The following is a 25,949-nucleotide window of genomic DNA, read 5'->3' as shown; positions in this document are numbered from 1 at the left end:
AATTGGTGATAATGCTTAAAGGACTAAAATGGATAAAAAGGACTTACTTATCGTTTAACTTATCGGTGATAGTTTGGAGATGTCGCCTGCAGACAAGTGCGTAACAGAAACCCGACTAACGAAAACGCATTCCCTATGAACCAAGATGGCGACCATTTCTTCCTCGCGACTTTTTTGATTGGCTCTGTCCCTGGAACAGCGTCAGACTGTGCAGTAATTTAACCCTAGTGGACACAATTTAAACTGCAAGTCGTTTCGCTCCATTACATTACATTACATTGAGCTGATGCTTTCATCCAAAGCGACTTACTGATGGTACACCATCGGGAGCAATTTTTTTTTTTTTTTTTTAAGGGTTCAGTGTCTTGCTCAGGGACACTTAGGCATGTGGGCAGGAGGAGCTGGGGACTGAGCCACCAACCTTCCGATTAGTGTGCAACCCAGTCTACCGACTGAGCTACAGCCTCCCTCCCAGGGCCACAGAGAGACTGACGGAAACAAAGACCATTCACACCTAAGGGCGATTTCTAGAACCACCAATTAACCTGAGGTGCATGTTTTTGGATGATGGGAGGAAGCCAGAGCACCCGGAGAGAACCCACGCAAGCACAGGGAGAACATGCAAACTCCGCACAGAAAGGCCCAGGACCGGATTTGAACCCTGAACCTTTTTGCTGTGAGGTGACAATGCTTAACCACTGCACCACTGTGCCGCTCACAAACGGGATTTCATAACAAAGATGAGGACAAATTCGTCTTTGAGCAAAAATTGTAATCACTGTTTTTGGATCATATTTCTCCCAACACAGTGGAGATGCAAATTTCAACACACCTAAATTTTATATGCAATGATTCTCAGGTAAAAACAATATTCCTATGCAGATAGTTAGTTCTTCTGTATTCAGCTGCACTGTAGTACTGGGCACTGATTCTGAAAAGTGATGAATTTGAAGTGTATTTTTTTTTTTTTTTTTTTTATTTATAAGCATAACAAATACAATTCAATTTGTTTACAAACAAAAAAAAACTGGAAAAAACACTGTGTAAATGACTAAAAATGTTTACTTTAGGCTTAAGCAAATATTGTTATGTGACATATGTCTCACCAACACATCAGTACCATTCTGATGTCTAATTAAGAAAACACAGAAGACACTGTATTAGCTACTACAATTCTTTATTTGACGGTCAAGTGCAACAACCAAATATCTATAATTCTAACCAATCCACATCTTAGTTAGAGGCCATCACCTGGAGAGAAAGAAAGAAAGTAAGAAAGAAAGGCATTAAGAAAAAGTTTTCAGTTGCTCCAGTAAAAGGCACTGAAACATTCTTTCAATAATATTTCCACTTTAAATTTCTAAGATAAGTAGTTAAAGTACAAATTCAAATAAAAATAGGAACACTGCAGTATGTTTTCTACTTACCTTGTTGATCCAGGAGATGTAGCTGCTGACCTTGGTGAAGACAGAGGGCTTCCTGGGGTAGTTGCAGCCCATGCTTGAGCCAAAGCTCACCACTCCGTGGACGTCCCAGGAGCCATCAGGGTTCTGACAGTTCAGGGGACCGCCAGAGTCTCCCTGAAGGACAACAGAGACAATCGTGACATTAGGCAGAAAATTGCACAGAATGTAGAAATAGAGGTATACTTAAGTGTAAAGCTGTGTTTTTTTTTTTTTTTTTTAGGAACTAGATTTAAACATGGTATACGATTGTTAAAGTTTATCTGACTCACATTGCAGCTAGCCAGCACTCCGTCTCCTCCAGCACAGACCATGCTGCTGGTGACCAGACTGCCCCACCAGTCAGACCTGGTGCAGGTGGAGTGGCCGACCACAGGGAGGAGGGCCTGCTGCAGGATGTCAGCAATGGGACCTCCAGCTTTAGAAGAAAACAAGGCATTCAAATTCAGAGCTGAAGTCAAGACCATCATGTTCACGATCAGGTCAGTTCCAAAACTAGGTCCACTTGGCTCAGTTTCAATATAGACACAATTTCTTAAAAAGCAAAAAGTTATGCAAGAATCGTAATATCTTTATGTTTATGTATGTTTATGTAAAATGTGGATTTTGGAAATTATTGGGAAATTAGTGAGGTTAAGATCAGAATTATGAGGCAAAGACAAAAACCAAGACATGACTATGAGTGATCCTAAAACCAGATTCAACTACTTGAGCCCTGTTCAAAGCAGTGTACAGTGACATTTAGTTTGAGGATGAACCTGTGCAACTCAATCCTCTCATCTCACCCCAAGTGTTGTGTTAACACAAATTCCATGGGAAAATTGATTAAACACTAAGGTGAAGAGGGCTGGGTTGGCAGACTGTACAGGCTCCCATTCACTGAAACTCCTTTGATTTAGTGAACAGAACTCACTCCAGAGACGTCCCCAGCCGGTCACGTAGCAAGGAGCACTGTGAGGCAGGGTGTCACCAGAGTTGGGAAGACAGGCAGCCATGATGCTGTTGGACAACGTGACGGGGGTTGACAGCTTGATCAGAGCAATGTCGTTACTGGAAAGTGAATACAAATGGCACATTTAGAAGCAGATCACTACTGAGCATTAATAACAAGGATATGGCAAAATATTCAGTCCCCTTAATATTGTGGGCTCCACATTATGGCTCACCGGATTCTGTAAGAGTCCCAGCTCTCATGGACGATGATCTTACCGGGGCTGAGGGCGATGGATCCAGCCTCGTTGTTCTCCTTCAGGTTGTGTTTGCCCAGGTAGACTCTGTAGGTGCGACTGCTGCTTAGCCACAAAAAACACAGAAACAAGCATCAGTTGTGTTGATCTCATAACATGTTATAACATTACTCTTTCAGTCACTTACTTTATTAGAACACAAATGTAATAAGTACCAGAACACTTACCTCTACTACCGGTACATTAGTACAGGACAACTGCTGAGACCATAAAGTGTTCATTTACTCTGAAAATCTCTAGATCTGTATTTTCTGCATGGTGATAACAGATGTTGGATTACCAGTTACTATTCTGATGTCAATGAAATAGCTTTTTCTTAATTTAATTAAAAGTAAGTATACAGCGACAGTAACAGTTTACTAAATCCTATTTAAGTTTAAAGACTTAATTGCATAGTTTTTCCATTTCTATGTATTTTACTCATCAGATTACTGAAGTACTTCTGTGTACTTCCTCTGTATCCCATCAAGTACCCCCTCTACCATATGGTTGGTCTGTCACCGTCTTCTCTGTCTTGAATGCACTGTAAATTTTACAGGACTTTAATATTTTAAACACACCCGATGCAGTGAGCAGCAGTAAGGACCCATTGGTTGGAGATCAGAGTGCCACCGCAGGTGTGGTAGAAGTTGCTGCCACTCTTGTACTGCAGAGACACCTGCAGAGAGCGAAATAATGACAGCACATGAATGTTTTATGATTTGAGGAAAGCACAGAATTTTAAAGAGAAGTTTGAAAGGTCTATACCTGCCAGGGCCAGCTTTTCTGACGGACATCATCTCCACCGACCACCCTGGTGAGGACGGGGGGGAAGGTGGGCAGGCCACACCCGTAAGCTGAAGGGAAATGATAGAAAATATGGTGATATACAATGGTTTCTTAACATCAGTCACTATATAAGATTGTTAGGTTCAGCAACACATTATTTTCTAGTCAGAGAAAAATAATTGTCTTACCACCAGCAACAAACAAAGCTAAGATCACGAACTTCATTGTGTCTGTCTTCAGCAGAGGGTTAGAGGGACTTGCTCCTCCTTATATAGTGTATTACCACACTTATTTACAGACCTCAGATGTGTTGCCTAACATTGACCTCAGCACAGCCAAGAAAAGCTGATGGGAAAAATAAATCAACCTTGGAGATAAGTAACCCCAGATATCCCCAAATACACCTTATCTCCACCACCTCCACCTCAGTGTGAACCACACAGATGCTTCCTGAGTTGTTCAGGTCTTCTGACTACAGATGATGGTCTATTCATTTAAAAATGATCAGTCCATTTGTATTTCTTTGTATGAACGAAAATAAGGATGTTCACTTTACAAATTTCTAGTTTGTTATGTAATAAAGTGGGCACTTTGTTAAAGTTTAGAAATTGCTGAGAACAAATTAGATTGAATAGAGCAAAGGGATTTTTTTTCTTCATTCTAATGTATTCTACTGCTCTTTATAGCCTACACATGAAATATTTGGGTGGAAAATTATAAAACGGATTTTTTTTTGTTTGTTTTGTTATTATGATCATTATAGGAGATAGAACTTCACTAATGTTTGTGTTATTCATATTTTTGCAAGGCTGTGAATTGATATGATTAAATTATTAAGTAAACCAATGGGGTTTTATGACTTCTGATACAACAGGTACTGTGGTTGTAGCACATTGGTTAAATTGTTATGGACAGCATTAATTATTTGCATCGTTTGAACTTGTTTATCGGAAAATAAATGCAAAATGTTGACATTAATTTGAAAAATAAATCACTCATTCATAAACTGTAATTTTAAAAATTTTAATATTTTTGCAGTGACAAAAAAATGTTGGTGGATTAATGCAAAGGAATTGCTACTTTATACAAGCAAACATTACAGCACTTACAGATCTATTTTTATGTAGACATACAAGGTAAGTAGAATTTCAGTATTGTTCTAATAACTGTATTAGTTAGTAAATAGTTTGTTCGTTAGCTAATACACCTCAGTCAGCTGTTCAATGCTTTGATGTGGAATGGAAACTTCAGCTGCTGGAATAGGCACTATTTTTCCTTTAAAAGGTAATCAGAATAGGGAGTGTTTCATTTGATATGGAATCATGCACTTTGTGTGAACTCCAGCTTCTGATGATAAAAGCTAAAAACCCATAATTCCACAGACATGTTCAACAAACAAGTTAAAACAACATACAAAATTCAAGGACACTTTTATCCTTGGCCGGGTATTTGTTTTCTTGTCTGCCAGTTTTGAAGTCCACTAAGCTCCACCCCAGCGTTAAGATTTGTTAAGCAGCACATTTCCAAGAATTTGATTCAGTGCTGGCAGGTTACATAACATTGTGAAAGGTATAAATATGTCAGATGTTAAGAGAAAACTGCAGAGATACTGACATGATGAAGTTTGTGGTTCTTGCTCTGTTTGTCGCTGGTGGTAAGGATCTTTTTGTTGTTACAAAACACAACACTCTACACTCTTACGGCCATCTGTCTCTGTTCAGTTGTTAGCTTTCTTTACAAACTGCATAGATAACAGCTGTGTGATCTCATCTAAAATTTTGAAAGAGTCTTACTGTATGTCTCCTCAGCCTATGGGTGTGGCCAGCCCACCTCCCCCCCTGTGGTGACCCGGGTGGTTGGAGGAGAGGATGTCAGGCCTAACAGCTGGCCCTGGCAGGTAAGGACATGCTGAGGGAGGAAGTTCATTCACAAAGTAGGATATCTGATGTCTGAAAAAAATACTCTGATATTATTATAAAAATGCTTCTATTAAATATATATAGTGCAGTGTGTGACAAACAGACTGTAAAGCACTTTGTAATTTTATGCCTGTGAAAGGTGCAAATAAAATGTACTTACTTACTTACTTGGAACTAAAACTTGAAACAGTGTGGTGTAATGGAAAATAAAAGTATTCATTTTTAGACAATAAAGGTAAGGTGGGCTTATTTGCACCTTTCAAACACAGAAGCATTTCAAAGTTGTTTAAAAAATGCGAATCAATTCATTGAACTTTTAAACTAAATAGATCAAAACGGAATAAAATTAGATACAATTTTAAAAAGAAACACAGTTTAGTGTTATTACAGTGTACTAATATTAATATCTTGACACAAAATCAATAAGAAAATAAAAATGCATAAAGAAACCAACAACAACAACATTAAGTCAAAGACACAGGACAAAGAATGGATTTTTTTTTTTTTTTTTTTTAAATAGAAGTGTGGTTAATGTTGGGGTGCATTTAGATCATCAGAGGGTTGGTTGAAAAGGAAACACTAAAGTAGGAGGCATATAGCATACTGATTGAACAACCAACACTGCTAGGAGCATGAAAAACAACATATCTTATAGAGAACACCAATACAACGAAAAAAGTATAAGATAAAAAAAACACCTATAGATAATTCATTGTATTCTTATGAATGTTTCAGATTTCCCTGCAGTACAACAGAGAGGGGGAGTGGAGACACACCTGTGGAGGTACTCTGATCTCTAACCAGTGGGTCCTCACCGCTGCTCACTGCATCAGGTACAAAAAAAGAGAAGTGGGAGGTTGTTATCATACCTCCATGCAGCACAAATATCTATATTAATCAGTGACATGGTATTTGGTCTATAGTATCACCCATAAACTGCTTCCAATAAATGTTGACTTAATTCAGTAAAGTCCAACAACCAAGTAAGTGTTAATTATGCAGGCTATTATTCAGCAAATTAGCTGGTGGGTAAATTATCTCAACACATGAGCACATTTCTTCTTGTTTATAGAAAAACTAACTTTTAGGACTCAACAGTGGATTAAAATGCTACATACATAACATGGTGGTTAGAGATTGTGTTTTGAAGTAACTTTCTGCAAAAGTAATCATTCAAATGGATTTATGTTCTAATATATAACTGCTTTATATTGTGCTGTGTGAACCTGCAGCAGTGGCAGAGAGTACAGAGTGGCCATGGGAAAGCACAACCTGAAAGAGACGGAGGACGCTGCTGTGTTCATGGGTACCGCCAACATCATTGTGCATGAGAAGTGGAACCCCCTGTTCATTCGGTAAACTATTACCTCTCACTAAGAGCAACGAACTGTAACACTTGAAAATCAAACAGATTGTTTACATAAATATTACGGGCAAAAAAAACAGTAGGTATAGTAGTACTTGATGAAACTAAATGTTCATGTGTTTCTTCTCCAGTAATGACATTGCCCTGATCAAACTGGAGTCCCCTGCCGTCTTCTCTGACACCATCATGGCTGCTTGTCTTCCTGCCGCTGGTTTCCTCCTCCCTCATGACGAGCCCTGCTACGTCACCGGTTGGGGTCGCCTCTTCAGTGAGTGGCTTCTTTCCTCTCTTAATTCAGTTTAATTATTCATCTACATACAGATATAAGTATATAAGGTGAATGCACTAACTGGATGTTCTTTTTACTACTGAGTGGTCAATTATTTAGCAGAAAATATATATTTTTTATTAGTAATTTTTTACAATAGGGTAATGACAGGATGGACACTGTGTTTTGCCTCATCCAACACTCATGGTTTGACTAAATGCTGCAGCTAGATGCAACATTTGTCCTGTTAGGCTGTGGTTTATCTCCACTCCTCACCTTAGCTCAACTTGAACTTGTTTGCATCTCTCTTCCACACAGCCGGAGGTCCCATCGCCGACATCCTGCAGCAGGCTCTCCTTCCCGTGGTGGACTTTGCTACCTGCAGCAAGTCTGACTGGTGGAGTTTCCAGGTGAAGGAGACCATGGTCTGTGCAGGCGGAGACGGAGTTGTGTCCGGTTGCAACGTAAGTCTAAAATAATGAACGACACAATCACATTATTGTTACAATAAAAGGAGCCACTATACTGTTGCAAACTGTAAAGTAGACACATTAGGTTACATTCATGTTTCCTTATACAGTACAAAAACTGACTTGTTGTTTTGTCAAGTTTTTATTCTGTATTTACTATGGAGAAGAGGGCACATACTGTACATTACCCATCTCAAAATTTGTTTTTCAATTACAAATATAAGCAATGTAAAAAAAAAAGAGTGCAACAAAGCAAATATTTTGATGATTGGTTTACTGTCATTTTTTTCTTCTTTTCTTCTTGTGAATACCGGCTGTCTTGACATTAAACTAAACAGCTGTAGGTTTTTTAAAAGTTGGTCGGACAAAAACAAGCAATTGGAACAATACAAAAAAAAAATTACAATTAAAACTGTCCTTTACTTAAGTCCATTAATTGATAGTCGTCAATTGTTGTTCTCCCCCAAAATTTGACAGCTATCTCTCGTATACTGCCTTTTTTTTTTTAAATGAATAACATACAGGACATCAGATGTGGAATGTCAGTTAAAAGGTCTAAAACAGTTAAAGGAATCCCGTATGTAACATATCATGAATAATATTAGATGTAAACCATCAAGCAGACACACACTAACTGTCTTTTACACTTGACTGTAAAATGAGGAATTTGCACGTGTCATATGTTTTTCTGTCACATGACTCAGGGCGACTCTGGCGGTCCTCTGAACTGTCAGAACTCTGACGGTTCCTGGGAGGTTCACGGTATCGTCAGCTTCGGCTCCGGGCTCAAGTGCAACCTTCGCAAGAAGCCCACTGTCTTCACACAAGTCAGCTCCTACATCGACTGGATCAACTCTGTAAGCTCTCAGTTATATCTTATTTCATTTTTACTTCATTCTTCCAAGGTTAAAATAGTCCAATAATCTCAAACAGTTAAAACAAATACCCTGCATATACAGCTGAAAATGTTGCACCTAATCTAACATGTCTGTATCATCTCTTTCACAGAAAATGGTGACCTACTGAGAGAACAGCCTTTTGCCACCAAAGATACCATCTGCACCTGTAAAATAAAGAGATATGGAGTAAATGAAATAAAAGATTTTGTGTTACTTTTTGTTTTATCCTACCTTTGTTTTATGGGTTAACCGTTTTCCCAAAATATTACAAGGAATCTGAGGGGAGGGCAAGAATATCTAGTTACTTTTATTCTGACAAATATATTAATCAACTATCAAGTTTTATTCATGGCACTTAAATAGCAGAATAGTTTCTTATTTTCGTCAATGGGAACACTGATGGGAAATTGCTATCACTGACCACCTGCTATGTCCTCAGTTTCCAGCATTTGTTTGATTTTCTTTCCCAGGACAGGTCTTTACACTGGACAGAAGCTCCTAGCATACGGGAGGCTATAAAAACAAGACGGGTTTTAGCACGAATTTAAGCAGACACTTACACAAACATCATCCATCATGAGGACACTGGTGGTTCTTGCGGTCATGGTAGCTTGTGGTGAGGCACTTTAAATCTTCTCACATATGTTGCTTAAACCTCAGTTGCAGTATCAAAAAACAGGTGGTTAGTTAATGATCTCATCAGAAGCACTTATAATACCGTGTAAATTAGATAAATATTGCTTAACTTTTTTTTCACTTAAATGTTCATAATTAATCAAAGGTATAGGTTTAAATATTTACTATCTTTTTCTCATTAGTCTGGTGTGAGAATTATAACATATGCCATGTGTCTTAAAAACTGCTTTCATTTTGCATTGTTGTTTATGTGTGCATATATTTATTGAAATTGATCATTCAATAAGCTTTAGTGTACCACAAAGTATGACAATGTTGTTTGTGACATGACTCGCCATGTCCCAGTCTCTGGCTGTGGTCTTCCCACCTTCCCTCCTGCGCTGACCAGGGTGGTGGCGGGAGAGGACGTCAGGCCTCACAGCTGGCCCTGGCAGGTAAGGTCTGGTCTGAATGTGTAAAAATATCTTTACTCTGATCAGCACGTAGTCTACATTTTCACTTTACTACCGCAGACAGAAAAAGTGACATCTATTTTTACACATTTCATCTCTGGAATTTATTATATAAATTTCATGAATGTTAAAATTCGGACAATGATTTATCCTTCTGAGCAGAGCTAGGAGAATTATAGAAGGTTTAGTAAAGTTCACCGTATACTGAATGTCTCTCTACTCTGTCCAGGTCTCACTCCAGTCAGACAGCAGTGGGCGCTGGAGGCACGTCTGTGGAGGCACCCTCATCTCCTCTGACTGGGTCCTGTCTGCTGCACACTGCATCAAGTAAGTTCAACCCAACACAAGAGGGAAGGTTGTCAGTGTAATTAAAATGATAACAGAGCATAATAATTTTTAAAACCTCACATACCTTTAAGGTGGAAGATTTTATGGTTACAAATGTCTGTATTAGTGATATATTAGTACTTGGAATAAAGAAATTGTTAAATTGTCTGTTTTGTTAAATTGATGACACAGTTTTATGTGAATAAGAAAAGTTGCTACTGTTCAGCATTGATTATTACTCAGTAGTAATTAAATAAGCCACATAATGGTCTGTGCCTGTGCCAATATTCTTCTGCCCAACAGAATATTATGCTTAATTTGGATTTTTCTGTAATTGTAAGAGCTGCTGAACACATTAACAAGGATGTTCTTCAAGAATCAGCAGGAATGTCTGCCATCAACGAACAGAGAAGGAAGAGTGTCATGTTTTGGTCACCCAAACAATCATACATTACCACTACCATCAGCTCAATCTTACTTTTGTACACAAACAGTCAATACCACTATCTACACCCCGAAGCCAATACAATGTCCACTGCCATCCCACAGTGACCGCTACAACTACCAAATGGAGCTGGGTAAACAAAGCCTGAAGGCGAACGAGGAGGGCTCGATAGCTCGGATAGCTAAAGTCATCTCTCATGAGGACTACAACAACCTGCTCAGCCGGTAACAGCAACCGCATTCCACACAGCTCAATGTCACCTCATGAGTCCAAGTAAACAGTGGAATCAGCAGGCCACCATGTGTAAGAGCACTATCAGTGATCAGTTAACTGAACATAAAGGAATTGTTTGGTCTTTTGCAGGAACGACATCGCCCTGATAAAGCTGTCTTCCCCCGTCAGCTTCTCTGACACCATCATGCCCGCCTGCCTTCCAGACCAGGGCGTCATCCTGCCACACGGTGCTCCCTGCTACGTCACTGGCTGGGGTCGACTCTCCAGTGGGTGAATGCACCTCCGCAGGATAAATCACTACATCAATACATCAATACAAATGTTCTGAAGATTTATTAAGTAGTATTTCCTGTTAGTGCCTTTTCAGTCAGTTTCCTTGCACATCAGTAAAATATAGGTCAATTTAGCAAAGCAGAACATTTCTCAACCGTTAGTTGATCAAAAAATTTGACAACAGTTCATTCAACAATCAACTGACCAATTGATCCCGATTTATAGGCCTACATAGATACTACAGGCAATCAATTGGGAGAAATGAAATGTTTTGTCAGAGAAAATAACTGAAAAAACACACAGGAGGGCAGATACACTGACTTCATGGTTTTATTACACAAGTAATATTCTACGTCATTAATTAGTATTAAATATATCTGTGTCATACGTGAACTTTGAATTAGGGATACTTTTTAAGCCCAGAGCGTATTACCCTTTTATCTAGAATGTGCTACACAGCTGCACACACTGACCGATTACAAACACAGTGAGGTAAAACTTTTGGCTTCAAGAACCAGGATGAATCTTGTTTTGAAAAACAGTGAACTCACATTTTACTCAGACATGCCCGATTTGTTCTGTTGATAAAAAGGAGACAGAAGCACGCCTTATTATAAGATGCATCAGTGCGACTTCACTGACTCAGCTGTCTGCCTTCTGGCAGAGGTAGTAAAAACATAATGAAAAGTGGAGACTACAGTTGCAATACTCTTATCATTGAGAAATATGAACATTATGAACCTCCGTCAAAGCTGTTTCTTACTTGAGTTAACCAAGTTTCTTCTCCACAGCCAGTGGTCCCCCCACTGACATCCTGCAGCAGGCTCTCCTGCCTGTAGTTGCTCACGATATCTGCTCACAGCCCGACTGGTGGAGTGTCCTGGCAACAGAAAACATGGTCTGTGCTGGAGGAGATGGCATCACTGCCGGCTGTAATGTAAGTTCAGACTACAAAGAACAGGCCATCTTAAGATCTAACAGTAATTTAATGGGCAATTACAGTAGTCAGATATTTAAATTTAACACAGTATGAAAGATGGAAGGAGATTCACGGAAAGGAGATTTATTTTGAAACAAAGTGAAAGCTAATTTCAGCATGACTAACTGATCACTGATGGCCACACCTCCTAGTGTCTGTACATACTATGCTGACCCACAGGGAGACTCAGGTGGCCCCCTGAACTGCCAGAATGATGATGGTTCCTGGGACGTCCACGGTGTGGTGAGCTTCGGCTCTGGTCAGGGCTGCAACATCTTCCAGAAGCCCACTGTCTTCACACAAGTCAGCTCCTATATTGACTGGATCAACAAAGTAAGGAACACTTCATTTAGTGAATAACCTTACAAGCACAAAAGCCTTGACACTGAATATCAGGAGGGGTATTTTAATTGTTTTTTTTCTCCTGGTCATTCCACAGGTTATGACCAACTACTGAAAAGGCTCTTGATTACGTCAAGAACAACTTGGATTTATTATTTGTTGTCTCCTTCTGTGTATCAGTGTTAACAAGTGGAATTCAGAGCCAGTGAATGTGCATGAAAAGTTGAAGTACTGTCCGTGTCCTACAAACCTGACAACATCAAGCTGTTTTTTCTCACCTTCCGCTTTCAATACAGAAGATCCTTTAAAACCGAGAACTGGAGAACAGCAGCAAAGTAAAAAAATATGGATGTTGGAATGTCCAGCAGATGTTGTCATTTAGGCAACATGGAATATGACTTATAATGATGTGGTAATTGCAGCAGAATACACTTTGAAAACACTGAGGTTAATTAATACTTCCTTTTATTTCTCATAAATATTCATGAGTTAAATGTGGTTTTTTTTACTCTTCAGGAAAAAAAATCTCATTAAAATTATCATAGAAAAGCACATTTTCATGGTACATATAAAAGAAACATTCAAATGATAAAAAAATAAAAAAAAAAACAATAAATGAAATTGAAAAATAGCCTTTGTTTTGGGATTTCATGGACATAAAACCAAAAGTGACTGATAAATCCAAACAATTTAAAAAAGTTGTACAAATAAATTGTGTAGTAAATTGGTCAATTCACAAATGAGGTACAATGCTGATGTCTGCGGTGCAAACATGACGAATAAAATAAAGGATACACTGTCGGATAAGCTTTGACTGCAAAACAGGTAATGACAGTCATGAAGTGATGTGATGACCTTGCTGCTGTTTGCTTAAAAGTATTTTTTCCTTCAACTGACATAAAACTGGGAAATATATAATTGAATTAGCTGACAACAACAGAGCACTTTTAATGCACGTTATTTTACTTGAACAGAATGTAGAACTGGGGGATAAAGACACTAAATAAAAGTGCCTTTTGTCATATAAAACAAAGCCATAGTTGTGCAACTTCACAAAATTAGTAACATTTAATGAAATGACTGAGAAGTAAATTCGTTTGGCTTAAGCTGTTCCTATCGACACAAGTGGAATTGCAGTACAATAGTGTGGACTGATGCAGCTCGAACCATTTCCCTGAATAAAGCCTGACGCAGCCTCTTTTCTTTCTCTGCATGCTTTAGAGTGAAAACAGGGCTGCAAGTCAAGCTGTGGTTGGAGGAACGGTGATCAGCAAGCAAGTGAGCAACAGTTGCTGTCATTATGGCGCAGCTGCACAGTCAAAGAGTCTTTCTGTTGGTCATCTAGAATGAGAACAAAACTGCGAAGACTACACTACCGCCTTCACAACTCACCATGGCAACAGAGCAATGACTTTCAACTATTCACTTCCTTCAAGCTCTCATACTTCCCTCTGGGCCTGCACGCTATTTGCAAGAACAGAAGCAACACTGCATTGAAAGAGCCACATTAGAACAAGCTCATGTTCAGTCACACAATATGTTTTGAAACGTTTAAGAAAATGTGGTTCTGAGCACAAAGACACATAACTGTACGTTAGTGTGAACAACTGTAGGGTAAATCCTGCTGCATCTGCAGTCAGTTAGAATGACCACTGCTTAAAGGCGCCATAAAATGACACCTTGAGCTTCCTGGAAAATGATTTCTTCCTGGAAAGTAATGACTCTTTTAAAGCAATTGAATCATGACTTTATTGGTGGCCTCTGATGCTGCTGCCCTAGTATTTGTAAATATAAAATGTTAACATTTAATGATGACTTCTTTTTTGGGTTTTTTTTTAACAGCAGCCTCTTTCCTTTCTCTCCCTAACGACGTCAAGCCAGATGGATGACCTTTAAATTGCACCTTAATAACAAGCTCTGACATTTTTGTGCTTTTTTTGTCTTTCCACATGTAGATGGTTGAGTCTGGTAATACATGTGGACTGCTCCTCAAGCACAAAGTGTGTCCTAGTGTTTTTCAGTTGATGGAAACCAGAGTTAAAATAGAAACTTGGACACTTATCAGGTAGCCAAACTACCTGATTTGTGGATGAGATGAGAAAATGAGGAAGAGTTTTTGTGTAGCATGATACGACATCAGGTCTAGCCACCTGAGTACATAAGATGATCAGTCACTCACTGTAGTAAAGCCGATCCAAAGCCTTCCACTGTGAAAAGCTGCCTCAACAGCAGCTACCTCACAAAATGAAAGCTCTGCACGTTGCTTTTAAAGTGTGAACACAAGTCCTCACTGTAAGCTCACTGATGTCCCATGATCTCTTCCACTATCGACTCATGTTTACAGTCAGTGCGCAGTGCAGGCGCCTGTTACATAAAGGTTGTCTATTAACGGCAACCGACCACAACAGAAAAGAAAACTGCATTTGCTTTTTACTAAATCCAATGTGCCAGTGTGACCACATCTGTCACAGCGAGGACAGATCCGGCAAAGGTGTCCATTACCATCTGTGTCTGTTTTAGAGATCCAGTGACACCCAGGACAAAATAAAGGGTTCCTCCGTTCAGTGCTTTGGAGTGATGTAGCATGATGAGGAATTTGAACAGTGTATTTTATAACAAAGTGCCACAGAGAACATTTTGTAGGGAGCCTTATTCAAGTCTTGGCTTCACGAGGATAATCCAGATCCACGACCGGTGCTCATGAAGGAATCCAGGCTTTTCACTAGATTGTTTTAAACATGATTATCCTGATCTTAAAGTGGAGGCACTTTATCCTCATACTGCGGTGGTGGGGTGAGTGGTTCAATACTGATTCCAGCTGCTGGCTGAGAGTTATCAACGTTTTTCATGTGCAGCTTCTCCGATTTAATCCTGCGGATCTTGATAGGGAGGAGCTTGCAGCTGTTTTTACCAGGTCTACGATTCGATGTGGAAGAAACAGCAGCAGTGGGAGCACCGGAGGCCGGGGCAGGCTGCGATCCGGCAGTTGTGACCTCTGACCCCTCGTTCTCAAACTGCACGCCATCGACTTGGACCAGGTCATCGTAGGAAGGTAGCTGGGAGGTGCTTGGGCGAAGGTTGCTCTGACGGACGGGGTACTGGCCACTGCCTACGGCCTCTTCATAGGTTGGGACAGCATAACGCTGCGCTTGTTCCTCAGCACTGCAGACATTATAGACGTGTACAATTAAAAATGACACATGAACCGCACAAATTACAGCGATACGCCCGCTACAAAGGTAAACACAGGTAAGTGTAGGCTCATAATATAATGTTATTTTCAAATGTTTAATGTTAAATGTAGTGCATTGCATGTTTTAGCCCATTTCCCACAGATTATGGTCTGTAAAATCAAATCAAATATGCAGTAGCTGGAGGGAAATATTCAAGACTTGAGAGCCTGAAACCCTACAGCGTGCACTTTACCAGCTAAGACGTCAGTTAATCAAACTCCGGAAAGTAACAGTGTAAAATGTGAATTTGTTTTCTTCCTCAAACTAAAGTTTCCTTTCATTTCAAGCCTTCAAATGTATCTGTGCTTTCAACATTGTTACTCAGACATCGGTCATGTGATGTTGACGAGGCAAATACCAGCTATGTTTTTTGGCGTCATACTTATCCGAAAAGAAATTGTGTCCCATAAATGACAGAAAAAAGTGGTGCTATCTTTAAAGAAACGTATGGATCAGACAATATAATCCACCAGCAGCTCTTTCTCGCATGTTTGAAGGGGTACAAGCTTTCCGGAATCTACAATACGCTCAACATTATTTCCTGTCTAATGTTTGTAGTTGACATAGTTACATCAAGTTTCTGTTCACAGAAAACTCAACAAAAAGAAGTCACCGTGATAAAACATTACTCCTAAGCTCCAAATGTTGTTTAGCAAGAAAGTCATAACTGAACTCACGTCTCTCGCTGCTCCTGCTCCCTTGCTGCCGCTCTGTGATTCTGGGCCTCCAGGAGTCTCTGCTGCTCTCGCTGTTTGTTCCTCATCCCCAGACACAAGGACAGCAGCAGCATCACCACCCCAGAGCCCGTCAACACAAAGGCCACAGAAGATGTTTTATTCTTCCTCCCGTGAACATCATCGCCTCCCCCTGAGCTGCTGCTGTTACCAGCTGCGTCTGAGGGTACCACGCTCCACACGATCATCACGATCCCGAGTGCGATAAGCCCGACCCCCAGAGCGCACAGTGCATACTGCGAACCCGAGTTCCCACTGCTTTCGTTGCCGTTGCTGTTGTTGTTATTGCTGTTGCTGCGAGTGTCTCCGTTGCCGAGGGGGCCCGGTGGTCCATCCACACGGGAACGCATCATGTCAATCTCTAAACTTCAGTCAGACCAGCTGCACCGAGGTCAAAAACAGTAGAGAGAGAGAAAAAAAAAACACAAAAGTGAGAAACCAACATATCATAGCACAGGATGTCACAGAAAACAAACAAACAAACAAAAAAAATCATTCATTTATTTTCCTAAAACTCCTGAACTGACCAGACTGAATATGCCCCTCACTCTTGTGATCGGTGTCTGCAGGTGTGAAGCTCTCACCAGACACAGCTCTCCACTTAAAAAAATAAAACATCATCGACTTTATGAAGGTATTCCGGCACATGTTGCTGCTGCTGGGAAATTTGTTTTATGAGAGTTCGAGGCCGTTTTGCCGTAAAACTGACAACAACATAAAATACCACTGAGGCGCATAGGCGTTTTACATGGTAATAAATGTACAGCTGATTCATCTTTCAGAGTCACTAATGTCATTGCACAAGTCACAAAACAGGTAGATAAGGACCACTAAGGGCACTGAAAAACAATGAGCTAAAAAAATATTACAAAAGCTTATATGCAACTTAAATACAGGTTTACTTGCTGCCTTGTCATTCATTTAAAACTATTACATGCATGATGTAGTGTTTCAATGTAAATCTAGAATCTGAACATTACAGGAAACATATTTGTTAAGAGTGAAATGACTCTTTGAAATGCAATGGGCCTGACCAATGAGCATACATACATGCCCTTTTGCTGTATACTTGGAACATGCCATTGATCACAAGGCCAGTCTGTGGTATAACTTTTTTTTATGCTTCCGCGCCGACAGCTGTGACCAGAGGCATTATGTTCTCGGTTGTCTATCAGATTCTTGTAAACACTTTGAGGGGAATTTCTCAAACTTGGCACAATTGTGAACACAGATTCGAGGATGAACTGATTCGGTTTCAGTGGTCTGAGGTCAGTGTGACCTGACCAAACAAGTTTGTGGCCATAACTCAAGAATTCAAATGCCAACTATGCAAAAATTACACACAAATGTCTAATAGGATGAAATGATGAAGGGTGATATTTGATGTCCAAAAGGTCAAAGGTCAACTTCTCTGAATTGCCTACCCTAGTCTTGGGTGTGACTGTGATTGAGGCTGATTGTATAGGTCGTCTCTGCTGTCAGGTTGAAGATGTTTGTGAAACATCCACGTTTTAGAATATGTAGCTTCTTGGCAGCAACATCCATATTTAAAGCATTATTCTCTGTCATGGCTACAACTTTATGGTCAACCAGAATCAACATTATTGTCCCAGGATGTGTGCATATAAAAGGAATTTGACCCAGTTTTTTGTTTCGCCCAATGAATTTACACACTAATACAGCAGGCACACAGCACAAGATACAATACACAACGAAGCTTAACAAAGTCAAGCTCAACCAATTTTATTAATCAATAGCTTTAAAACTACACTTAATATGTTCTAATAATTTGCCCGAAAGCCTTTGTTCAGTCTGGACAGACAACAAAGTAAACTGTATCTTGACTGGTTGGCGGTTACGTGCAACCACGAGTTGATGATCCTAGTTTATTTTTGTTAGTTAAGAGAGTAGAAGGGGTCTATAAATATACTCGGACAAAAGTCTGAGAAATGAATCTGTGACCATTCAGGAATGTCATCATGGAACACTCTTGTCAGAGATTTACCCTACTACACTGACAAAGATTCTTAGTGGGTCTAGTCTGTAAACATGCCCAGACCTGCCACAGGGGAGGGAGGGGGTTAAAGTAGGTAAACCCAGCTCCAAAAAAGAGATAGCCCCCTCACTAAGGAATGCATGGCATGAGACTGCATTATACTCATCATGACATCTGGGCAAAGGTAAAACCACAATACCATCCAAGCTCTGCTCTGCTGGCCTTATTCACAGGCATGCTGTGCAATCCAGAGGAGTGAAGGAATTCATGTGAAGATGTCCCACATCATGAGCCTGTGCAGAGCTTGTTACAGTCCGGCCTAAAAGGTTATATTTTACGGTATAATAAGACATTCACAGGCCTGCTCATAAAAACAAACTTGCATTTATTTATCGTGTGTGTGTGTGTGTGTGTGTGTGTGTGTGTGTGTGTGTGTGTGTGTGTGTGTGTGTGTGTGTGTGTGTGTGTGTTGTGTGTGACAGACAGACACTGAGTTTTATTAATGACTCCAGCATCTCATTTGTTAGTGGATGTGGAAGTCACCCACTAACAACATGTGAACACATTTTACTGAAAGATATGCAATTTCACATCACTTTTGACCATTATTATGACCCTATCTGTGTAAAATTTCGAAAGATGTGGAAATGCTGGAGCAGATAGTAACTAAGCGACACCTAAAAAGTCTTGAAGTTAGTTTTTGATGCTCTCCACAACGCTTTTTATAGTGTATTCGGCTTAGGTGGTGCCCCAAAACAGCTGCAGCTAACCGTTGTAATAGTAGGGAAACCCTGAACATGCTGCAGACGGTGATGTGTTGGTGGAAGTGTAGTTGACGAGCCTGTTTGTGCATTAGTAAATATATTTCACTATTGTTTACCGTGCACTGTCAATCTTAATAAAACACCGGGGGGGGGTTGACCAAAGTTCGTAATGAAAACAAAGCTACTTCAAAACTTTCGCTACTGTGTAACTTTGAGCAACATTACAGCGATACAAAGTGATACTTCAGCGAGCCAGGATATCGAAGTTGCACTCACCTCTGCATCGTTTGACAACAACTGACTCTTCTTCTTCTACTTCTTAAAGCTGGAAGGTTTATTATCCGACGCCGTCAGCACTTTTAGGTGGGTGTAATTTGATGTCAAATTAGCGTTTGAGGATCAGGGACTTTCCTGTTAGTCGGATGGGCCCGGGCAGAGGCAGAGAGCGAGAGAGAGAGAGCAGGGAGGAGGGGCTCCAGCGGCCGCGCTGCATTTCCAGCTTCATTAACCCTCTCACTCTCGGCCGGTTGGTACGAGCGGAGAGGTGCTGCGTGAGGAAATGTTTCTGGTATTTCACTTCACTCGGCTGCACGTAGTGTGAGATTCTCAAGTCTCCTATTGGGCCTAAACCCCACCAGCTACTGCAACACGAGTTGATGTTGTACTGTTCCTTTATTTGAGCTGCTGCGTAAATTGCCGGGAAAGTACAATTAAACTGTCAAGGTTTATGGAATTGGTTATAGTTTGCAAATGCCCTATTTCCCGGAAAGGTTTAGCCTACACATACCGTAATATTTATTTATTGACTGCGGACCTATTTAATTTCGCTTAAATGCTCTCTGGACAAGACTTCAGTCAGAACACAGAGGATCAGCTTTGTCTGATTTAGCTATAAAAAAAAAAAAAAGTATTAATTTGAACATCAATAAATAATAAGTAGTATTTTAGGGCATTTTTTTTTTCAGTTGCTTGTAAAAGCAATTGCTGCTTCCAACCCTGTGTCTATGAGTAATGGAATTAATGATGGCAGAATTCCATTTAGTTGACTCACTGTCAGGGTCTCAGGACAAGGTTTAGGTTTCCTTTTCATAGCAGACATTTTGTTTGTCACATAGGAAAACGGTTCAAATGAATCCAAATGTGACACCGAAGGGTCAACCTTGTGTTTAAAGGGTTAAAGTCGTGTTTTAGTGACTCCCTTCTTGGGGGGACAAGGGATGATTTCAATGTGAATGGCAGGACCCAGGTTCCCTGCTCCATTACCAGCCTGTGAGTTACTTGTAATGTATCTGTCCCTGGTTGTCTAAATTGCCATGACCCGTGATTAACCTGTGATCACTGACTTGGTTTAAATTGACAAAAGAAAGATGGAACATTGGTCAAATAACCCTGGTCACTGGTTTGAAATTATAAATCATGTCAGGGCCCTGAAACTGAAGCAGCTTAACGGGATTTAGCCATCATTTCAGTTTCTTTTGTCAAAAATCTCTAGAAAGACTAGAGATTTTTGCGTGCGTGCGTGCGGACATTTGCTTTTCAGATGTGAAGTCTCTAAACACACTCAAACACTTTTAGTATTTTGTACTCACTTTGGTAAACAGTTAGCAGTGTTCACCGGTTTCCGTAAATTCCACAATTAGCTGGCAGAAACATCTGGCATCCTCGGTAGAAAAATTAGAGTGTGTGTTTTCCCATGCTGACATATGGTGTAGTCATCATTTTGATAATACTACAGAGGGCTTATTGAACTGAATGGAAATTCTGGAATATCTTTGAAGAAACTAGCCTGAATAAATTAATAAAATTTAAACTGGTTCATCTTTTTGTTGACTGCCAGGCTTCATTCTGACTGACACTGAAGCATAAAATACTAAGAGCAAGTCCATTGGATGTACACCAGTGACTGTCAAAATAAGTGCTGAGGAGGGTCACTTTAATGGGTTTAAAGAAGTCTAAAGAAAATGGGGAATCAGCAGCAGAATGAATAACAATAACCTCAGCTGGTTTTGTCTTTACCACACTTTGACAGTTTTGCATAAATCTCTTTCATGGCCAATCCAACCACAAACAGATGACAAAGTGTCTATGAAAATGTATGTGACTCAGTTTTATCACAGCTGTTATTGGCAAAGTGAGAGACTAAATGTCAGAGACACACACTGTTTGCTCAACACTGTTTTATTATTTTATAACATTCGTCTGTGATTTATACCTTCCCTTTGTAAATCTACCACCAACTCTTAGTCACACCTTTCGAGCCCTTTGGACAGGACCATCATTGAGGACTGATCCTCATGTGACGCAGATGGGATTTCATAATGTATTTAGTCATGTGTCTGTGTGCTTGTGCATTAACAGAATGCAATTTCCAGACTTACTCAAGACAGCAAACATGGGCTCCACTTCCTCGTCCTCGTATGCTCTTCTGTAGGAGCCTGCAAGAAGGAGAACAGTACTGTTTTACAATAATTATAAAACCAGTCCCAACCCCGGCAACTCACTGTATTGTTCCTTTAAAGTCAGGCAACCTTGTTGTTCTGGGCTCTGGGGAAGCTGTCTTCCTTCTGAGCTTTTGTCTGGTTCCTCTGTGTTCCCACACACACACACACACACACACACACACACACACGCTCAAACACGCACATACACACACGCTCACACACACACACACACACACACACACACACACACACACACACACACACACACACACACACACACACACACACACACACACACACACACACACACACACACACACACACACACACACACACACACACACACACACACACACACACACACACACACAGGGGATGGAAAGAAAGAAAGACAGAAAACTACTGTTAACAAGCCCTAAGTACATCTGGCAGTCTGGATTGATTCCTTATCTCTATCAGCCTGTAATCATATTTGGTGGCAGCTACAAAGGAAAAATGTTACAGTAAAACACAGATCAACTTGATTTACATGGCCTCTCAGCCTTCAGTGTAGCAAATTTTCTAAGGCGATAAATATGTTATTGTGGGTTTCGATTTCCTCAAACAATCAATAACCAATGTCTTGATTTGTTTCCAACTTGTAAACTCATTCACATCTTTGTTGAGCCTGTTTTTTGTTTTTTTATGGCTGCTACGAGAACATGCAATCACATCTTTTTCACTGAATACTTCCAGGTGAGTATTTCAGTTTATTTCCCGGGTGGAACTTCACCTATCTGTCCTCATCCCTCTAATGTCCCAGAGAGCAAACAGGCGTCACCCAACCGTGGGTGGATTACCAGAATGGTTGTATGTGAGGTCGAGCTGCCGTCTCATGTTGGTGCTGTGTCATTCTTGGCACAAAGATCGAGTCAGCGTGAATAAGTGGAAGAACTTTCATCACGTTGGATTGCGTAGACTTGAACTGATACGTCTAGCAGAGTAGAGAACGGGGTGATATCTGGGGTGATTTACCAATATTGTCAAAGAATCAGTCAAGTGTACAGAGGTAACAACGGAGCATAGTGTGGATGATCATTTGCATCACAGTGGAGGCAACGAACCACGCACATATCTTCATGCAAATGAGTTCAACAAGGAAACTCTTTCACACTTTATCCACTCTATTTAATGGAGCTTTGAAAATGTTTGTGATGGTAATTCTGTTTCTCAGACCAAGTGTGGCACAATCCTCCTGCTCCCATCACAAGTTTTTTTTTTTGTTTTTGTTGTTGACTGTCCTCAAAGTTTACGTCATCCATTTGCAGTGTGTCAGGAAGGAGAAGTTTATTGTTTTAGTGTAATCTAATCCCAATCCCTCCTGCTGTTGTTATTATAGATCCACATTTATTTATAGTCTTTATTTTTATGGAACTTCAGGCTGCACCCGTGCAATTAAATGTGAGATGTTATCTTTATTTCATTTTCACAAAATTACATCCTCACACCTTCTAGCCCGTTGGCTACCATGGTCATACAGCTCTGCGGTCATGTTTTTTTTGTTCTGTTTTGTTAGCATTTCATGTTTACTGCACAGTATAAAACATCAGAAGAGGTGCTACATTTGTTTAGACACAACAGTGTAAATGTGCAAGATGAAAAATGACTATCAAACATAAACTGTAGAATTACAATTCAGTTCAAGTCTTCTTTTTTTGTCCTCAGCCACATTGACAAGGCATCACAAACAGCAGAATTGAATGAAACAAGAGCAATTTACACTGATATGAAACTTCTTCTTTTTTTTTTATCATCAAGTACCCTGTATCATACAAACAGTCTTTTAAAAATTCAATTTCCCTCACAGAAACAGACTGTCCTATAGTCAACAAAAACAAATTGGCAAGTCAAGTCTTGATTCACACACAAAGAATAGAAAAATAATCATTTTGCTTGAGTGCTTCATTTCTTGATTCTGACATTGACGGAGGGGAAATTACTGTCCTCAAAAACACCAGAATACAACCTGTCGACAGTTTTCTTAAAGCAGGAAACTTGTAGAAAGAATCCTGTCCATTTCACAAAGTGCAATCTGTCCTGTAAAGGCTCATCTTTAAAAAGAAAAAAAATAAATAAATCCCCTGTTCAGGTGAGCATGGATGACAAATGTCCATGTTGTAGTTTGGTGTTTGTCGCACTCTGATGACATCACACATTGGTGACCTCGATGCTGGTGAAACCGCGGATCGGGCTTCCGTCAGTTCTGGGCGGAGTGTGGTCTCGAACTTCCCGAGGCAGGGAGCCATAGCTGCTATGGCAACTCAAGTCCCTCCCACTGCGAGCTTTGGGGCTGAACCCTGCTGGAGGCTGTAACAGAAACAAACATTAATTTACACCAAATACACCCCAAAACAGCTCCCTTTTCCCTGATTACGAATATGTTTATCTTTCCAGTTAATGTGACAGTATTAGATATGTATTTGATGGAACACTCTCTGTGATTTAAGCATCTTTTGCTATTTATAATTCAAGATTTTTCTTGTATGTTGACAAGACAACCTGCCGTACAGGTTGTCTTGTCAACATGTTCACTGCCTCATTAATATTGCAAGTCTTCTGTGTCAGATCTGTAGTGTGTAATGTGTCAGAGCTAAGCACTGTGTCTTCTGCGCTAAGCATATTTTCTGTTCAGCAGCTTGATTCTTACAACAAAACAAAGGCTGTAATTGAGGGAAACAACTCGGTTACATTATATTCTTACGCACCTTGACGGCCCTCCTTCTCAGCGAGCCTTCATCATCAGTGTGTCGGCCGGTGGCGCTCGGCGGCCTGCCCATTGAGTTCTGGCGGAGGAGGGTTGGTGGTGTTCCCAGACCTAAACGCTCATAGTCCTGCTTGGCGTCCGCTCTGCGGGGAGCATGGGAGTGTTGGAGACATTCACAAATAGCATTTAATAGCCACTACAAGACACCTTTATATGACATTTACAGACAAACACAGTGTATTTAATCAGAGATGGACTGTGAAGGCCTCCTCTCACCTGGCTGGGCTGAGTAGTATTTTCATCTCCTCCACAAGGTGTCTGCGAACCATGTGCTTGTTGTTGGGGATGCCCAATGCTGTTGCCATGGTGTCTGTGTTGAAAGTGGGGTCTAGCACCATGACGGCTCCATGAACTCCACTACTCAGGAGGCTCTCAGCAAATTCCTGGGCAGGCGGACGGAAAGAAGGCCGAATAGTGACCTCTTTCATTCCGAACATAAATCTAAATTTCATGGTGGAATACTGTGGCCATTAATGGTTGAAGGGAAGAAACTGATTTAGAAATTGATGTCAAAGTTTCTTCGAGATAAAGGGCCTGATTTATTAAGATCTCAAATAAAGGGTACTAAATTGCGTGTTTATTCCAAAGGTTTTCACATTTATGTTGCACCCGTTTTGCGGGTGATTTACCAAGAGTAATTGCATCACAGATATCAGGTGCAAATCGCTGTATTTAAATGAAGGGTTTGCGTGTGTTAAAATGATTCCAGACATGAAAAAACAACAACCGCAAAAGGAAAAGTAAATCTAATCCCATTGAAATTAAGAAATAATTTTTTTGCAGGTGGTGTAAAGTTTCCACGTGCTTTTACAAATGCAAACTTTACCAAATCAGGCCCAAAGAGTATATGATTCATTGACATCAGTATATGACATCAGTATAGATTCAGACTTCCTGAGGATTTGAATGAACAGAATGTCAATCCAGACAGCCTTATCTTTACAGAGTCTGGATGTAGTCAGTGTTGACAAGCAACATTCATATTGCAACATCAACACACAGGCTGTAATCTGACAGGTGTTGTAATTGACCAGAAGCAGTTAAATAACAGAGGTCCTCTATCACTCTGTGGAGACAGGGAGCGCTGAGTAAACACAAGAGCCTCCATTACCCACATTATAGTGGTTTTTTTTTAATGAAACTCAGCATGTGTGCACTGAGTATATATCTCTTTATCATAAATATTTAATCACAACTATTTGCTTTATTGCATGAGCAGTATACTATACTTTTGATAAAAGAAGTTTCAGCTTCAGTTTGTGTTTCAAAATGTAAGTTTAAGAAGATACTACACTGTTTATCTTTTTTAAACATTGATCTACTAACATGTGTTCAGTGTTTAAGGTGCATACTCTCTCTGTCCCACCTTAAGGTCAATATCTTTGATCCATTTCATGACCCGATGAGAGGTCCATACCAATGGATCCACATTCTGGTGCTCACACTGTATCCGGCGAGCCTGCAGCGCCTGGAAACCATTTCAACAAACACTTTTCACTCAGCTGATGAGTTCTGTTTTTACCTGCTGCTTGAGCACATGACTGTTGTTGTTTCACTGTTTCTCACTCACCTCCTTGTCGAAATTTTGTAAGTGCAGCAGTTCGATGCCCAGCAGCAAGCTGACCTGATGGAACTTCTTGGTGATGTTGAGGTGACGTTCGAGGTCACGACGGGTCAGGGAGTTCAGCATGCGGCCATCTACCAGGTGAGTGTGGAAGGCCTGGGAGTACTGAGGCAAGCCCAAGTCACTCAACCAGGCCTTTGCCACCCAGTGGTGGTCCATGTCTGCAGCTTTGGACAGCCTGCAGACAGACAGTGGAACAATTCCTTAAAGGGTCAATTCATTTAAACATTTTTACACTTTGGTATCACATGCAGTATCTCGCCATA

General features: G+C 40.3%; 5 protein-coding genes across 11 annotated transcripts in view; 2 read left to right on the top strand and 3 right to left on the bottom strand.

Moving 5' to 3' along the window:
* Window positions 1-1,160: 1,160 nt before the first annotated feature.
* LOC138615447 (chymotrypsin-like elastase family member 2A) lies at window positions 1,161-3,712 on the bottom strand. Its single transcript, XM_069689114.1, has 8 exons — window positions 3,667-3,712; window positions 3,458-3,546; window positions 3,271-3,368; window positions 2,630-2,752; window positions 2,377-2,513; window positions 1,736-1,881; window positions 1,428-1,580; window positions 1,161-1,251 (listed from the first exon to the last, which is right to left on the bottom strand). The coding sequence occupies exons 1-8, from the start codon at window positions 3,701-3,703 to the stop codon at window positions 1,234-1,236; spliced, it is 801 nt and encodes a 266-aa protein (XP_069545215.1). The 5' UTR covers window positions 3,704-3,712; the 3' UTR covers window positions 1,161-1,233.
* Window positions 3,713-5,092: 1,380 nt separating this feature from the next.
* On the top strand, window positions 5,093-8,613 carry LOC138615445 (chymotrypsin-C-like). The gene is made up of 8 exons (XM_069689111.1): window positions 5,093-5,132; window positions 5,287-5,375; window positions 6,133-6,230; window positions 6,630-6,752; window positions 6,895-7,031; window positions 7,350-7,495; window positions 8,206-8,358; window positions 8,510-8,613. Exons 1-8 carry the CDS (start codon window positions 5,093-5,095, stop codon window positions 8,525-8,527), a joined length of 804 nt encoding a protein of 267 aa, XP_069545212.1. The 3' UTR covers window positions 8,528-8,613.
* A 216-nt stretch (window positions 8,614-8,829) lies between these two features.
* LOC138615512 (chymotrypsin-like elastase family member 2A) lies at window positions 8,830-12,106 on the top strand. Its single transcript, XM_069689178.1, has 8 exons — window positions 8,830-8,838; window positions 8,953-9,016; window positions 9,382-9,470; window positions 9,718-9,815; window positions 10,365-10,484; window positions 10,624-10,764; window positions 11,563-11,704; window positions 11,927-12,106. The coding sequence occupies exons 1-8, from the start codon at window positions 8,830-8,832 to the stop codon at window positions 12,104-12,106; spliced, it is 843 nt and encodes a 280-aa protein (XP_069545279.1).
* A 608-nt stretch (window positions 12,107-12,714) lies between these two features.
* On the bottom strand, window positions 12,715-19,218 carry tmem51a (transmembrane protein 51a). The gene is made up of 3 exons (XM_069689087.1): window positions 19,092-19,218; window positions 15,999-16,436; window positions 12,715-15,250 (listed from the first exon to the last, which is right to left on the bottom strand). The coding sequence occupies exons 2-3, from the start codon at window positions 16,406-16,408 to the stop codon at window positions 14,842-14,844; spliced, it is 819 nt and encodes a 272-aa protein (XP_069545188.1). The 5' UTR covers window positions 16,409-16,436; window positions 19,092-19,218; the 3' UTR covers window positions 12,715-14,841.
* A 3,472-nt stretch (window positions 19,219-22,690) lies between these two features.
* Window positions 22,691-25,949, bottom strand: part of kazna (kazrin, periplakin interacting protein a) — a 192,380-nt gene continuing 189,121 nt past the window's right edge. For all 7 annotated transcript variants that reach the window (XM_069689098.1, XM_069689101.1, XM_069689102.1 and 4 more), the window contains 5 exons: window positions 25,630-25,861; window positions 25,426-25,527; window positions 24,276-24,442; window positions 24,001-24,142; window positions 22,691-23,602 (listed from right to left, as the gene is read on the bottom strand). In XM_069689098.1, the coding sequence (XP_069545199.1) occupies window positions 23,444-23,602; window positions 24,001-24,142; window positions 24,276-24,442; window positions 25,426-25,527; window positions 25,630-25,861 (802 nt within the window). In that variant the 3' untranslated portion in view covers window positions 22,691-23,443. The remainder of the gene's footprint in view (window positions 23,603-24,000; window positions 24,143-24,275; window positions 24,443-25,425; window positions 25,528-25,629; window positions 25,862-25,949) is intronic.

Source organism: Brachyistius frenatus, unplaced genomic scaffold (genome assembly GCF_029030835.1).
Source record: "Brachyistius frenatus isolate BFR_SWC_R1_liver_20210118 unplaced genomic scaffold, ASM2903083v1 Contig_6, whole genome shotgun sequence".
Classification (NCBI taxonomy): Eukaryota; Metazoa; Chordata; class Actinopteri; family Embiotocidae; genus Brachyistius; species Brachyistius frenatus.
This window is presented reverse-complemented; position numbering and strand designations above follow the sequence as displayed.